This window comes from Bubalus bubalis, chromosome 21 (assembly GCF_019923935.1).
Source record: "Bubalus bubalis isolate 160015118507 breed Murrah chromosome 21, NDDB_SH_1, whole genome shotgun sequence".
NCBI lineage: Eukaryota > Metazoa > Chordata > Mammalia > Artiodactyla > Bovidae > Bubalus > Bubalus bubalis.
The window spans coordinates 19,510,341-19,526,417 of NC_059177.1; the positions used below are offsets into that span (position 1 = coordinate 19,510,341).

The following is a 16,077-nucleotide window of genomic DNA, read 5'->3' on the forward strand; positions in this document are numbered from 1 at the left end:
ACAATCATAAATTAAAAAATGTGTACCTGGTGGCATTTTCCCCCAAGATTTCTGAAGAATGCCACTGTCTACTATAGGCAGTGGTATGTCAGTCTATTTTAAAGGTGGTTTAATTAGCATATTTGAGAAACCATTGGTTAGCCAATGATATATTTATTGGGGGATGCTCTAGTAACTATATATATATATATACACACACATATATATATATACATTATATATATATATATATATACACACACACTGTTAAATATATTGTCAAGAGCTTATCCATAGCAGAGATAAGAATGTATCTGTTTGGTCTGTGAAAAGTATTAGTGGTGGCTGGCAGGTAGCTGCGGGCTGATAACATATGATGCCTATATACATGTATAACCAACAAGCCCACGATTGCATCCACTTCTATATCCAAAGCCTTCATATCATTAATTGCAGGCAAAATGGTAAGGTTCATTTGTCCTGTTACACCATGGGGTCAAGAGGCCTGTGAACTAATGTGAGTATGTCTTAGTTGTATCAGTGGGGGACAAACCAGGCTTCCATCACCAAGCCCCCATCTGTACATGGCAAAACAGTGCAAGGCTTCTCTGAAGCTGTTGGAGAGTCTATAGAAGGGGCGCTCACTCCACTGTGAGGCCTAAAATGGCTTTGCACAGAGAGAATATCCAATATACCCTGAGGGAATGAATGAGTGAATTGGTGTCATAAAACAGGCTTATTTAAGGAAAATTCCATTCAACAGGCTGGTATTTCTCCTACCCGTCTTAACTGTTAAGACTGTAAATCATATGAAAATTTAATTCTAAAAACTTAGAGGTGAGGAAATTTTAGAAGCTATCTACTCTCAGAGTTTAACAACTTTAATTTAGTGGTAAAAATCACTAGAAGAGCTTTAGAAGTCAGAGACCCAACTCCAAATTCCATATTTTAATGAGCAAATAACTGTTGCTGAGTCTAGGCTCCATGCATGTGCTCTATAAGATACCATAATAATACATACTTTCATTGAATGACTACCAGGGGATTAAATGATACAATCCATTAGCAATGGTCAACTAGGTAATTTTCACCTAGTAACCATTCAAGACCTTAGACCACATGCATAGGGGAGAGATGAAAACAATACTCAGGCACTGACTCATTTCCTTGTGGCCTCAGTGGTCATAATGACTTTCTTCCATTCAGTTTATTCTCTTCTCACTAAGACTAAGAAGGAGGAGGTGAACAAATTAGGATAAACATTTTGAAATTGGTTTTATACTCCTTGAAAGAATGGAATTATAGAATTTAAAAAAATGTCATGAGTTCTGCAGAATATGATAAAACGTTAGTTCTTTATGTTAGTTCTCTACAAAACCAATTCATGGCCTTAAGATGTGCTTTCCCACTCAACCCCATCAATACCAGGCTCGAATATCATTGTAAGTGGAAAAGTCAACAAGATGCAACCAAAAAGCTAAGTTATAAGCCAGTGAAGCCACACAGGTTTGATAGAGAAAATTCAGATGTATCATTCTATGTAAAAATAAGGTGATATGAAGAACTTAATCTATAAGATATTACCTGAAGATCCATAACCTTTATAATAATCCTATAAAAAGTAACCATCTAGAAATTTATTTAGATGGCTTTTCTGACAGGAAAGTACTTTCTATATAACTTCTAATGTAGTATTGATGAGAACAATTCAACAAAATTCAAACAAATATCTGCAGATGTCCTTCAAGAAGAAAAGCACAGAGTGAGATGTTACAGGGGTGTAATTGGGCTTCAGGATGAGTAAGACCCTATACTTGACGTCGATAAACTAGCATTAGGTAGAGTGGACGAGTCATGTACAGAATGTCAGAATTCAAAAAGGCCAACGTAAATACCAAAAGGAACACGTGGGGATTCTTAAGAAGGAAAGAAACTATTGGTTAGTTCATTCTGGAAAGGCAGAAAGAGACTAGGTTGCCTTTGTCTTTGAAGAGGTCGCTTCTCCCTACTAGTCCTGAGGTCACAGTGGCATGGGCAATAGAGGAATATGGGGATTGAGAGTTGTTTCTACACTAACTACAGTGGAGGGAAGCAGATTTTCTTCACCAGATGTAGTATTGATAGTAAACTAATATTTAAGGGTTCTTGAAGTCAGAGAGAAAGAGATTTGAATTCCTTGCCTCCATCTCTTGCTGTGGGTCAAGTGTCTTACATTTCCAACACCTCAGTGTCTTTATCTGAAAACTGGGGATGATGTCTCCTGAGCTGAGAACAACACGATATAGTGTACACGGAGGGCTGAACGTGGTGCCCAGCACACAGAAAGCACTCGGAAAGGGAGTCCACAGCAGCGGCAGTGATGGTGGAGGCAGCGCTGCGTTGATTCCATCTCCAAAACACGCTCTGACTGGGAGAGTGTTAGAAGCACCTTTGGATTCATGAGGGTTTCTATAAAAGCAACACTTGATAAATGTTAGCTGGTTGTCCAAGTGTTTATGTGCAATTAAGAAAAGAATGGGCCTAGGATTGGGTCAGCTACTTAGCAATATTAGGAGTGGTAGTAGTCAATGAAGTTACAACTTACTAAGTTCTTACTAGATGCAAAACAGTGTACTGAACACTTTAAAAAGGATTTTTCACTTATTACAACAAGGCTATATGATAGGTCCTGATAATGTCACTGCTCTCTTTCAGATTGAAGCTCAGGCTTATAGGACTTACAAAAGCACCTAAGGTCCCACCGCCAGCCTAATGGAAGTGAGTTTAAACCCAGCCTGTCTGACTTGTTCTTAATCACTACAGTAGGAAATTAAGCAGGCCCTTTGCCTGATTCCCCGTCTGAATCCTGAATATTCCCCTTAGCCCCTGAGTGAAGATGTCCTGAATATTTCTCTCTCTTTGACCTCACTTGGCTTCAACATCCAACTTCTCAAAACAGGGATTGTTTCAATGAACAGCAATGAATGCAGGGTCGAGGTTCAGTCACCTTGATGACTAGGGGTCAGAATCAGTGAAAGAAAATGCTCTGTGACAAGCCTACCTTCATACAGAAACAAGAAAGGAATGAAGGGGGACAGAAGATAACAGAATAAGAGTATAGGAAAAATAGTACCTGGCATTGTGATAATAATAATAATATTTATAATAACAATAATAACAACTTTAGTGTGCTCCAGGCATTGTATTAAGTGCTTGGCATAGGTAACTTCACTCTAAACTTGAAAACCATCCTATCATGATGGAATGTTATTACCATCATTTTATAAATGGGGATACCGAGGTTCAGGTAATCAGGTAAATTTCCCAAGCTCATACGGTTAGTAAGTGGAAAGTCAGGATCTGAACTAACATCTACATTCTTAACCATCATGCTATAACCATTGTTCATAACCCAAAATTCCAATAATACTCCCCCATAACCTACTGCTACACTCCAGACTTAAACAATCCAAGATCAAGAAAGAGGACAGTTGGAGTTACCACTGTTAAGTGCATTTCAATCTTTTCAAAACAATGTAGTTACTCACAAGATGCAGTCCCTGTGATAATCTTCTCAATCAATCATCAAGAAACAGGAAGCAAAGATTCGAGTAACAGTATGTTCCTACTTACGAGGACAATGGGACAGTATGGTTGACGCTGGGCTTAACTGTTCCAGAAAATGTGATCAAAGTAGGCACAAATGCTGATACATCTTCCCCACTCACCAAAGCCAACAGCGAAATTTCATTTCCATATTGTGCTTCGTAGTTTAACCCTACTTGTGCCTGTCATTCATCCTCTGGCCTCTTCCTGTCTCCATTTCTGTACAAAAAGCTGCTACATTGCTGCTCTCCGATATGAAAAGGGTGTGTTAGGAGAGGGAGCCATGGTACCTCAATGTCTATTTTTTTTTTTCATCTTAATTCTATTATGCCAACTCCACTGAACTTAATTATAGTGAATACAGAATTAGACAATTACCCTCTGTTCTATTCTTCAGATGGTATATTTTGATAAAATTTACTACATTCTGTTCTCTCCTTGAACACTAGATGAACACTAGAAATGGATGTGTTGATGTAAAATTTGTTATAATTACAATTAAAATATAGCTTACATAATGATAGTGTTAACATAAAATTATAGATGTGTAGAGACAACGTGGTCATGCATTTTTTAGTATAAGTACATGCCTAGACCAATAGCTGCTAGTGGAATGAATATGGAAGAGAATTTTGGTTAAGCCACAAAGTTGGTTTAAGGATTTGCAGATAGCTAACGGGAACCCAGAGAGGCCTGGCGTGCTGCAGTCCGTGAGGTCGCAAAGATCAGACGTGACTGGGCGACCAAACAACAACAATAAGTGGAACTCAAAACCAGTAAGATAATATTTCCCCTGTCATGTTTCAATTGCACAGTGAAGGGAAAATGTGCAATGTCTGGCAAAATTGTTCAAAGTAGGGACCCAAATGGAAATGACAAATACAATTTTCCCTTGAATATATGAGTAAATGCTTAAATTCTTATTTATCAGTGATACAAATTTTCAAGTGAGTTTGATGAATCATAAAACAATAATTATATATAAGGGTATATAAGACTGCATTGATCTAGATAGCTCAGAATTACTTCTATTTAAAGAGGTACTCTATCACAACTAACTTGAATGTTACAAGACACAGTTTCAAGTACACAGGCAGTGAAAATTTGGAGACTGAAAGGTTTATTCTAAACCTTTGTAGTCATGGTGTCTTAACTAAAACAACTGTGTCACAAATATTATTACTAATAAAATAACTGTGACAACATTTTATTCAGTTTTACTGCAAAAACAAACAACAAAACCTATAGGTATTTCATTTCAGACTGCTATTTTAGCTAAGAGTTGTTAAAAGTGTTGAGAAGACAGTGTTAACTACATCACTTCATTTTATCTTTAAAATAGCGCTTCCATGTAATTGTTCTTAATATCTCCATTTTAGTAAAATGTATTTCTAGCTTAGACCTTTCATGAGAACTGTAGACTTGTGTATCTGACTCTGTGTTCAGCATCTCTACTTGGGTGTCAAGAAAAATATTGTCTTACACCTCCAAAACCTTTAATCCCCTAATGTATGCTCTACCTAAACTTTTTCCATTTTATGTGATAGTAACCACACCTTTCTAGTTGTGCAGGCACTAAATCTTGATTTCACCCTTGACCCCTTTTTCTCCACTCTCACATTTAATCTACCAGGAAATGCTGCCACAATCTTCCCGATGCACCACTTCTGAGAACACTGGCCATCAACATCCCGGCACATGGACCTCGTGGAGGCCATAATCGCCTCCTGAGAGGCTCCCTGATTCCGCTCTCTCCCTCTTCCTCAAGACCACAGATAGAGTTATGCTTGTCAAACAAGAGACAGATCATGTCACACCTTTGCTAAAATCCTGCCTCTGGCTGCCTATGTTTAGAGTAAAAGACAAAATGCATGTGATGGTCTCCCAGGACTTACTCAGTTCGTTGATCTGACCTCAAGTCCTCCTGCTGCGCCGTCCTCCCCACTGACTAAGTCAGCGGGGCGGCCTCCTTGATATTCCTCCAACCTGCCAGGCATATTTATGCCTCAGAGTTTGGGCACCGGCTGTTCCCACTTCCAGGGAATGCCCCCACCCTAATCCATTCTGACAACTCCCTCACTTCAAGTCTTGCCTCAAATGTCAACTTATGAAATCCAGCCTGACTACCCTATTTAAAAATAGAACCCACCTGTACACCCCTCTAGCATTCCCAACCAAGGCTCTTCAGTGGCTTCAAATTCTTTTCTTTATCCCATAGAACCCATCAACTTGTGACAAAGCATAGAATGTATTTATAACATCCATCTGTTATCAACAAAGAGCACAAGAAAAGAAAGGTGGGGGGGAGAGAGAGAAACGCATAAAGGCTCTTGTCTAATTTACTCATTTACTACGTCTAAGCATGTAGAACACTGCACGAGGAAGATGCTTAGTAAGTATTTCTGGAAAATATATAGGTGGGGAAACTAGTAAGTAGTAAAGCTCAAAAAGTTTAAGTGATTTCCTCAAGGTTCTACAGCTAGAAAAGGGTCACCATGGAATTCACGCTTGGGGACGGCTGACTTCAAATCTGTTAGTCTCCCTGCTAAGTACACCAAGTCCATGCAATGAATGATACGTTTTAACCAGCACCATGGAAATTCTCAGTCCACTGAGTAGTACTGATAAAATGTTCTCTCTCTCCCTCTCTCTCTCTCTCTCTCTCTATATATATATATATATATACACACAGATAGATAGAAATTGATTTAAACAAAGGAAACAGAAGAGTAGAATTCATCATGGATTATTATTGTAATTTTACAGTAGACTTAACAATAATGACATTTAAGTAACAATGATATTTAATTACAGCATAATAATAATAATAAAACAATAGCACTTAAATGTATTAAACACGAATCACAAGCTGACCTCGATGCTAAACTATTTCCAAGTGTATCTTGTGCCATCTGTATGATTATTCTTTCAGACATGCTTTATGCGTAACTCCATGAGCCACACTTCTCTTGTTCCCATTTCAAAGATAAGGAAATTAAAGAGAGATGTTGTATCTGTTTGATCAAGATGAGGCTGGTAATAAGTCATGAGTATGAATTTAAATTCAGGTCTATCTAACTCTAGAATTTGATTCTTAATCTCTACATGAAAATTCTGATAATTTCTTTGATAAAAGCATGTTTTCTCCTGGAAAACATCTCCCATTATGTCTGCCTGTGCTAATCCCTTCAGAACACAGTCAAGTTTAAAACATGATAAAAATGTTTAAACAGCGCTTTAACAAATAGAAGTATTTTCAACTGAAGAATAACACAAAAAGGTAGGCTGAGCCCTCTGAAGTGGCTCCATTGCTATCTTCCATCCAGAATAAGAAAAGGAATCAACAGCCTCAGAGCAAAGAAAGCACAAAACCCAGAGATGGAAGACTCTGTAAATGACCAATTATAAGACTATTAAGGTGCAGCACTTTCATAGACAAAATAATCCATTAGACTGAAAACTCTCCTACCCTTCATTTCACGGCCCACACAAACATTAATGTTGCATTTATTAGGATATACTTCCCGTGCTCTATCAACCTGACTTCCAGAAATTGTATTAATACAGTCCTCTCGCATTGCACATATATCTGAATGATGGATTCCCTCACTTGAGGTTTATAGAAAGAGTGGAGTGAATGAAATAAAGTTTAGGAAGAACTATCATAATCCATAATGAATGGGCACTGAATCAGGACAAGAAGAAACATCTTTTCTCATTTATTTGTATGAAAAGTCTACTATATATTTATTGCCTCTGCACAGGGCTACCTGTTGAATAATGGAAAACAAGCATGTTTTCTTTGGAGATAAGGATTTGTGTGCTTAAGTTTCTATGGGTGCACAGAATTAATCTTGCTAAAGAAATGAAATAAAATGTTAGATTTGGCTAAGCAATTAGCAACTCTGATATCTTTAAATCAGTACAGTTTCAGGGTAGGCAAATCTATGATTATTTTAAGCACTTCTTGGTGCAACAGTTGAGCAGTGCTCATAGCCACTAACAAGCAATGCCCTGTCAGACAAATCTAAGATGAATCTAGACTTTGCCACTTACTAGCTATGTGACTTTGGACTATGAGAATCACTTTCTTCAGACTTACAGTGTGATTATATGTCCTTTGCAGAACTACAGTCAGAACTAAATGTACATGACACAGTGGCTCACAGTAAGAACGCCAATGTGGTCACTGTGGTCACTGCTAGTAATATTGAAAAGAAATTAGAACTTCTCATAAAGTGAGATATGTTTCCTTTATCATTGTAATTTCATATCATTTTACTTTTGACTTTATAACTTAATAACTTGATCCAAGAAACATTTGGCAGTAAATATAACTGAAAGAAAATTACTTGTCAAGCATGAAATACTATAACATTAAGTGTGCAGGCACAATACTCTTCTCAGGTAATTATTTAGCCTGCAAAAATAGGTTATTGTCTTCTTTTTAATTAAGTACATTGAACATATATATTTGCTGTGCCAATTGGCAAAAGGTTCATTACTTTATTAGTCTAACTACATGTTGCATAAATGTCTTCTAAACATAATCACATGTGTGCTTTAGTTGTTGGGAAAATGTATTTGAGAGTGTTCTTTTTTTGACTATTTAATTTAAAACAGGGTGAGAAGCAGAGCAGACTTAATGTACTTGGTACTCTAGTATGCCATGAAAATGCTTCTGTGCTCTGAAGACATACACAAAAGATCTGCTTAAATGATAAGAATCAACTATTGTTCTAAAGCTTCTAAACAGGAGGGCTTACATCAGAAGTATTTGCTCTCTTTCTCAGCTGCATCAAGATGAGAAATACATGGTCACAGATGCTTAAAAGTGAAGTTGCTCAGTCGTGTCTGACTCTTTGCAACACCAGGGACTGTAGCCTACCAGGTTCCTCCGTCCATGGGATTTTCCAGGCAAGGGTACTGGAGTGGGGTGCCATTTCCTTCTCCATAAATGCTTAAAGGTAAAACAATAAATGTTGGATAGAGTGGGGGAGGATGCAAAGTTTCATATATCTCAAACCTGGGCTATAAGGATTTTCCTGAAACAAAATATCAGTTATTATTTTTTGCCTAAGGAATGTCAATAAGCAAACTTGACATTAATGAAGATTAGCTCTTTTAGGTATGATGCTTTCAGCTGAACACGGCTGAAAACAAACTCAAAATCATCAAAGGAAATTTGAAAACAGAAACAAACAAGAACAACCTCAAGGGACAAGTACTGGAAATTCAGGGGTGCTGCCAAATATTCAGACAAAGTTGGATTTGGGAGTTCCAGAGTATCAACAGAATTCCAGCTTTCTCTCCATCACTCAGCCCTGCTTACCTCTGCAACACTTTATGTTATAGAAAGTCTCTTCTTGTGCTGGATGATCACTGGGAGTCCCAGAGACAAGGCTCCTTAGCTTAGAAATTCCACAGAGAAAAAACTTTTTTTCCTCATCCTTCTTTGAGAGAAATCTCAAGGAGGAGTCTGAGAGACTTAGATGCCCACACATGAACCAATCACCTGCTGTGACTCATCCCCAGGGCCAGAGAGGAGGCAGGATGTCATTATCTGGCAGTTCTCCAAGAAAAGCCTGCTGTTTTTGCAAGATGAAAGGGGAGAGGACGTGGATAATGAAAACTGTATCAGCTTCTGTAAAATCCACAGTCCCCACTCCCTGCCCTGTGTCATATGACCACGTAGGAAGCTGACCCAGGAGGCAATTTTCCTTGCAATAGCCTTGATACGTATGACTAAGGCACACACTGGTAGAAGAACACAAGAAAAAGTTTGAGTGGTGAAATCAGCTAGACTAATATTAGCTAAAATAGCTGTGTGAAAAGATCATTAAAAAGTTGCCCCAAACTCACTCAAAGTTCAAAGCTGGAGCTGGAAATACGACATCATGGAGCTTGGACAAGAACAGATTTTCTCCAAACTAAACTGTGACACAGAGATTAGAAACTTCAGTACATTTTTTAAAAATAAGAAATATCCGATGAGAAAAATGAGGCCTGGAAAAACTGAATGACCTAAGGTAACACAGCTAATTAATGGCAGGATTGAGACTAGAGTACACTTTGTGTAATTGACTGTGGTCTTTTAAATCCATGATACAACTTCTATATGTAACAAAGAGAGCATTTACAATCTGCTAAATCCTAAATGTTTGTGAAATTGAAGTAAGCCATTATCTCAGTAATTCTTGAAGAAAAAAAAATATCCAAAGACTTTTTAATTGTATAAGTATATATATGCATGTATATGTGTGTTTATATATATATGTATATGTGTGTGTGTGTGTATATATATATATATATATATATATATATACATACATAAAATACTTGTGGAGGTATCTTCAGATATAGTATGTGCCTGTCTTTATGCCTTCCCTTTATACATAAAATATATACATAAAATACTTGTGTATATATACATAAAATACTTGTGGAGGTATCTTCAGATATAGTATGTGCCTGTCTCTATTCATTCCCTTTCTGCTCTTTTAAAAAATGCCCCTTTAAAAATTGCCCACTCACCATCTGTTAGGTAAATTTGCCGAAACACAGTAAATGTGGAGACAGAAATTGTTATAGAGACTCTTCCAAATGGCACTGACACCTATATCTGTGAATTTTTTTAAAGAGTAAGAGTTTTTTTTTTATTCCCACTATAGTAACACTACATTATCCTAGGTGCCCAGTTCTATCAATTACATAAGCTGCAGAAAGAGAGAGAGAAAGAAAGAAGCAAGAAAACCTTGTACTTATGTATAAAATGCTGCCCCCAAAGTTTGAGATTATATTCAAGCATCAATGAGCAGAAGGAAAACACAAATTTACAAATGCATTTCATTTATGGTACCAGGGCCACAGGTTTAGATTTGCAATATGCTTCCACAAGGGTCAAGTTGACCACTTTGTTCTATCTAGTTGCTCCTGAGAGGACAAAACAACTGAAACAGATGCCATTCAATTCCAAGTCTATAGCTTAGACCATGTCACTGAACATGAAATATTGTTCATTCAGTCAGGACGTAGCAAGAGTAATTTATACTCTCAGAGTGTTTGCTCTCAAGTCAATAGCAGAGAAGCCTTGAATAAAAACGTTCCCATTACTTTCCACTATAATATATCTTACTTATAGCCCATGAAACAGTGGTCAGGGGAGATTTATTTTTTGGACATCACATTATGTAAGCTCTTCACTTTTAAGCCATCCCCCACTCTGTGATCATTTTTTAAAAATATGTTACTCATAGTCAATATTAATTTACGTTTAATCTTTCTTAGCATTAGGAGAGTATTATTTTGTACAGGCTCAGAAACAAATCTCTAGAAATGCCTCCCTGATGCTTCTTTCAGGCTGAAAATGCATTGCAGGGCTGTTGCAGTGACTTAATTCTAGTTGGCAGAGCCCTGGCCACACACTAATTTCATTAGCCTCAAATTCCTGGATTTGAAAGATCTACTGGGTTTGATTCCTGTGCTCTGACATGTCACTGACTAACCAACAAAGTGTGCATACAGAGGAGAGAGAGCACTCAGCTCTGGCCCACCAGCAGGCAGATGAGGATTCCAAGTCAGAGACACTATTTACATCTGAGTACTCAATCTTGCCCTGGTCCTCATTTTCATGAAAGAACTTCATTCCAGGCTTTGCTGGCAGCTGCAACATTTGTTACATCTATTACTATCTTCTTACTCCTTCCCCCAACCCTCAGTGCTTAGCATCCCCATTTAAGTCACTAAGTATTCCTTCCCCCCACCTAGAAGTTTATCTCACCATAAATTTTTATCTCAAGTGATCGGTTTGGCATATTCCCCACAGCAACCCACAGTGACCAGGCAAAAGAAAACTTGAATCTCTGGAGAACTAAGAATTCAATCATTTAGAGGAGTTTCTTTTATATAGGACAATCTTACTTGAGCTGAACTCTGCAATCCCAGAGAAGACCGCACCTGCCATTCTTGTCCTCTCTCCCCAAAGTGACTGTGCCTTTGAACAATGGGTCTGTGTTCCATTGTTTTCTCTATTCATTTTGCAGTTTTACAGAGGCTGGGAAACTGGGGATTGGACTTGCACGCCATGAGTTTCTAAGATCACATGCAAGAAAAAAAAAAAAAAAGGCTACTGGAAGAGACTGTCGAAATCTATCTCTATATATTTAAACATGGGCAATGGTTAACTGGGATGGCCACACCAACGCTTATACCAAGCTCACAGCACAAGCTACAAGTTGCTGCGTCCCTCCTACTATCAGCCTCTTCTCAATAAATACAGGTGAAAACTGGGGGTTCTTTTCCCTCTGCTGTTTAGTCCAACATGAATAGCTGCAATTTGCAAATTAGAGGAAAATGACAGTGTTTTCTCTGAATGGTTTTGGTCCCAACCCACACTGCTAACACTGGCATTCAGTTCCTTTCCTTCCCAGCCCAGGGAATGGGGGAACTAAGCACAAGGCAAGCATTTTCTTTTCTTGCAACTGCCTCAGGTCCACACACCAGAGAAGGAATCAGCTCCCCCTGGAATCTTTTTCAGCAAACACAATCCGTGAGCCTAGTCTGCAAGCTCTCTCTTGACTTTAAGATTTCACTCTGTTTTAGACATGCAGGCCCATCTGCAGTACTGCCCAAGCTCTGAGGGAAGAGAGAAACAGGCAGTAAAATAATTAATAAAAGAAAAAAATGTCAAACAGCAAATGGGCCTTCAACTCCCAGAGCTCCAGTTAAAATTCTGTGAGTCACCTCTGTGGTTTTCAGGCGACCTCTGGCCTCATCCTCCTTACAGGACTGCCTCCTCAGGTTCTCTGGCTTAACCTCAGAGGTAAAGGAATTGCTTCTGGGTTTTGCTTACAACAATCCAGGCTCTTCTTGAACGCATCAACTCAAAGTGAAGGCTTCCTCCCCAAGCACTTTAGGGTTTGCAAACATCTAGAGATCTTTGTGATGGCATCCTGGGGAGGGACTAAGGATGCTCACAGGATCAGAGGGTCCATACCAGGCTGCAGCTTTGGACAGGCACCCCTCTTACTGGCACAAACACAAACTTCATACTCCTGGGAGCAGACGGGGGTGATGGCTGCACTCTCACCCAGAGTCCCCTCCAGAAACCCAACACCCTTAGGGAAAGGCATTTGAGAGGGAGCCAACTCTCTAGACAGGGTGAGCATAAGGGTCAGACAGAAGATCTTCAGAAGGGATTGAGGGAGTTTGGATACTACCAGGCAGGGAGAGAGCTGTGCATTAAAAAGAAAATGTCACTTCCAGATAGAGATGAACAACGACAACAACAAACCTTGGAAATAAAGGTAGAGAAAGAGAAGAGAGGCAGAAATTGAAAGGGGGAATTAAAAATAGAGGAGGGGGAAAAAAAGCACGGAAAAAGAGACACGAGGACAGAAAGAGAGACAGTGAGAAAGACAGAGAAACAAGGAAAAGGGAACCCATAGTCACGCGGACCCTGAAATTCAATTTTTTAATTCACAGCCATCCATTTATACCCAGTGCAGCGCACGAGCCCTGGGGCTAGGGCTCCGGGAGCAGGCGGCGAGAAAGAGCACTGCAGTAGACTAACCAACCCATCGCTCAGCTGCCCCATCCGCCTTCTCCCATTTTCGCCGTCGCCCTCTTGCACCCCAGCAGGAGGAACGCCCAGCCTTGCTCATCGCACCCTACTGCCTCCCTCCAGGTGCCTTCTCGCCTGCCTCGGAGAATCGTTCTCAAAGCCCAGGATTGGGTTGGGGGGTTGCGTTAGGGAGGTCGTGGGAAAGGATGGGCGGAGGGAGGAGACAGAGAAAGCTATTTTGTTTCGCAGTTAGCATGAGCTCATCTCTGGGCTCCGAAAGGCAAGAGTAGAAAGCTGATCGCCCAGCTCCTGCCAGTGGCTGGATTGCAAATGCAATTTAGACGGTGCAAACTGCCCAGAGCAAATCACTTGGGGGTCACGTCTGTGGGTGGCCTCTCCCCACTTGGGGGCCGTCCCCCTCGTCTTCTGCCCCATGCCTTCTCAAAGACAGGCTACAGGTCGGGAAATCCGACCTGGGAGAAATGGGCAATTAACATTCAGATGTAGGTGAAGACCTAGCCCTCGGTCTAAGAAGTGCCTCCCTAATCTTTTCTCGACATTTTCCTGGGGAGCTGCGTCTTGCCGGGTGGCATGGGACTGGGAAGCTGGGAGTTGAGAAATGCCCAGTTTCGAGGCGTCTTCTCATCTTTAAAATTCCTTGCGCTTAACCGGCTCTCACAGGAGCCTGGCACTTTTACGAGCCAGTTTTTGAACCATATTTCACTCTAATGCAAACCCATTTAAATCATCGCCTTGTTTTTCGCAGATTGCTTCTTGTAAATGGGGCCATAAATCCAGGATGTCAAGCCGGATGGAGTGGAGCGCGGACAGGGGAGAGACGAAAGGGAAATGAACGCAAGGGGGAAAGTACCTCCTCGCGTGGGGCGGGAGGGATTCGGCAGGATCTCCAGGGTGGCAATGAACGAAGGCTGACCTGACCCCGCGCCCCTCAAGTCCAAGCCAGTGGTTTTTTTAGGATTAAGAGCGCGGGGAGCTACAGCGCGCTCTGCCCCAGTGGGAGCGCCCCCCTACCTGGAAAAGCCTCAGGATGTTGGCTACCATGATGGAGACCGAACTCCCCGAAGCCCCAATCACTCCAACTACTTTCTCAGGCTTGACGAAAACTGGAGGCTCGCCGTTGGTGCAGCGCACGTCGGAGGTGTCCTTCTGGATGAGCGCCTGGACGAAAGTGAGCGACTGTTCGAGCGCGTAAGTGTCCCTGGAACAAGTGTCCAGGATCCGCGCGCCCAGCGTCACGTTGGGCAGCAGGTTGGGATCGCTGTTGATCTGGTCCAGGGCGTAGAGCATCGCTTCCAGCCTGTGGATCCCGTTCTCCCTCTTGATGTCGCCGCAGGGCACTCCGCTGGGACCCTTCGCGTGCACCGGGAACAGCCCCCCGAGGGTGACGTCCCCCTCGATCCGGATGGAGTGCGGGGCGTACATCTCCTGGCCGCGCGCCGCCGCCGCCAGCGCGCACAGGAGCACCTCCAGCACGCAGCAGGGGAACTTCATCAAAGTCAGGACGCGGAGCAGCTTCCCCAGCTGGACCATGCTGCTCCAGCGGCTGCGGCGGCGCTGGAGGGGACGGTGGCGGGCTCGCCGGGATTCGGGCTCCTTGGGGTGAGCTCCTCGTGGGAAGCCCAGGAGCTCCTGCTGGCGAGGACGGTGGGGGCGCCCGGGGAGGGGCAGCCGACGAGGGTAGGGGGTCCCGCGGAGCCTGCCAGCTTGGGGTGCCGTGCGCTCTGGGGTTCCCCGGCCGGCGCGCCGCGCTCGCGCTCGCGCTCCGCGGTTTGCAGCTCGAGCTCTCCAACAGCCCAGCACTAGGGAGAGGGCACGGATTGCTATCGCTTTAAATGGTCGTTCGGCTCCCTCTCCTCCTCCTCCCACTCCCTCCCACCCTCGCTCGCTCTCCGGCTCTCCCCACCCTTCTCAGAGCCCGCCCTCCCCACTGGTTTGCATCATCACGCAGGGAGGGGCTGCGTGAGGAGGTAAAGGGGGGAATGGGTGGGCGGCTTGGAGCGGGGCGGGGGGGCTGCCTCCGATTGGGAGTTTCGCGGTCCCCAGGGAATCTGGGGATTGCAGATCGCAAGCGAAAGCTGAATTTCTGCTCCTGTCTCAGTGTAGAAGCCTCTGGCTTGCCCTCCTTCACTGACACACACATTCGAGGCACTTATGGCATCGGCCCCGGGACAGGGCGGTGCTGTCTGGGGCTGACTGCTCTCAACCCTGAGGTCGGAGCCAGAGCTGTGAGCTCCGGGAGAATGAAAGGTAGTTCAAGATGCTGTGGTCGAGGGTGAAGAGAAGTAGGGAGACCCTAGTCTCTACTGCTAATCCGTCTGTACCAGTTTTGTGTAAGAAAAACACACATACACACAGGAACCTGATTTATGACGTAAAGAACCTTTAACCAGAGACTTCTCTGGAGCCATGCACTGGGCTAGCCTGTAAGGAAAGACAACGAGAAACGCTGGGAATGGAAGTGCAGCCTTGGTCTACAGGGGTTACTGTGACCGGAGCTGGACGAACTAACTAACCCTGATCTCCAGCAAATCTGTGGCGGATTTACTCCTTTTCTTCCTCTCATTGCAAGAGATGGAACAACTGAGAACTCCTCAGAGCGCACCTTCTCCTCTAGCGTTGACAGGTGGAAGGCTCCCTCCTACCCACTTCCAGAGATACTTTTGGGCTGGAGTCAGGTTTTCGAGGACAGAAAATAGCAAGGAAGAGGTGACAGTCGGAGGAAGAAAGAGGGTTAGACAGAAATCTCCCCATCAATCCAGTATGCTATTCTTTTTTTTTTTTTTTTTTTCCTGACTGAAGATGTGCGGGGAGGGGAAAGAAACAGGATGCCAGAGCAGTTTTTGGTGCAGTTAGGAAGCTGTTTTTCAAAGGTGTTCCCTCCTTCAGGTCCAACCCAAACTTGGCCCCTTAAAGCAACAAGTGGCCCTAGA

General features: G+C 42.3%; 1 protein-coding gene across 3 annotated transcripts in view; it reads right to left on the minus strand.

Moving 5' to 3' along the window:
• GRM7 (glutamate metabotropic receptor 7) overlaps window positions 1-15,033 on the minus strand; it is a 946,213-nt gene extending 931,180 nt beyond the window's left edge. The window contains exon 1 of one of the 3 annotated variants that reach the window (XM_044934328.2): window positions 14,159-15,033. In XM_044934328.2, coding sequence (XP_044790263.2) covers window positions 14,159-14,677 — 519 coding nt within the window. In that variant the 5' untranslated portion in view covers window positions 14,678-15,033. The remainder of the gene's footprint in view (window positions 1-14,158) is intronic. The other 2 variants (XM_025272826.3, XM_044934327.2) reach the window with 2 other exon arrangements.
• Between the last annotated feature and the right edge of the window lie 1,044 nt (window positions 15,034-16,077).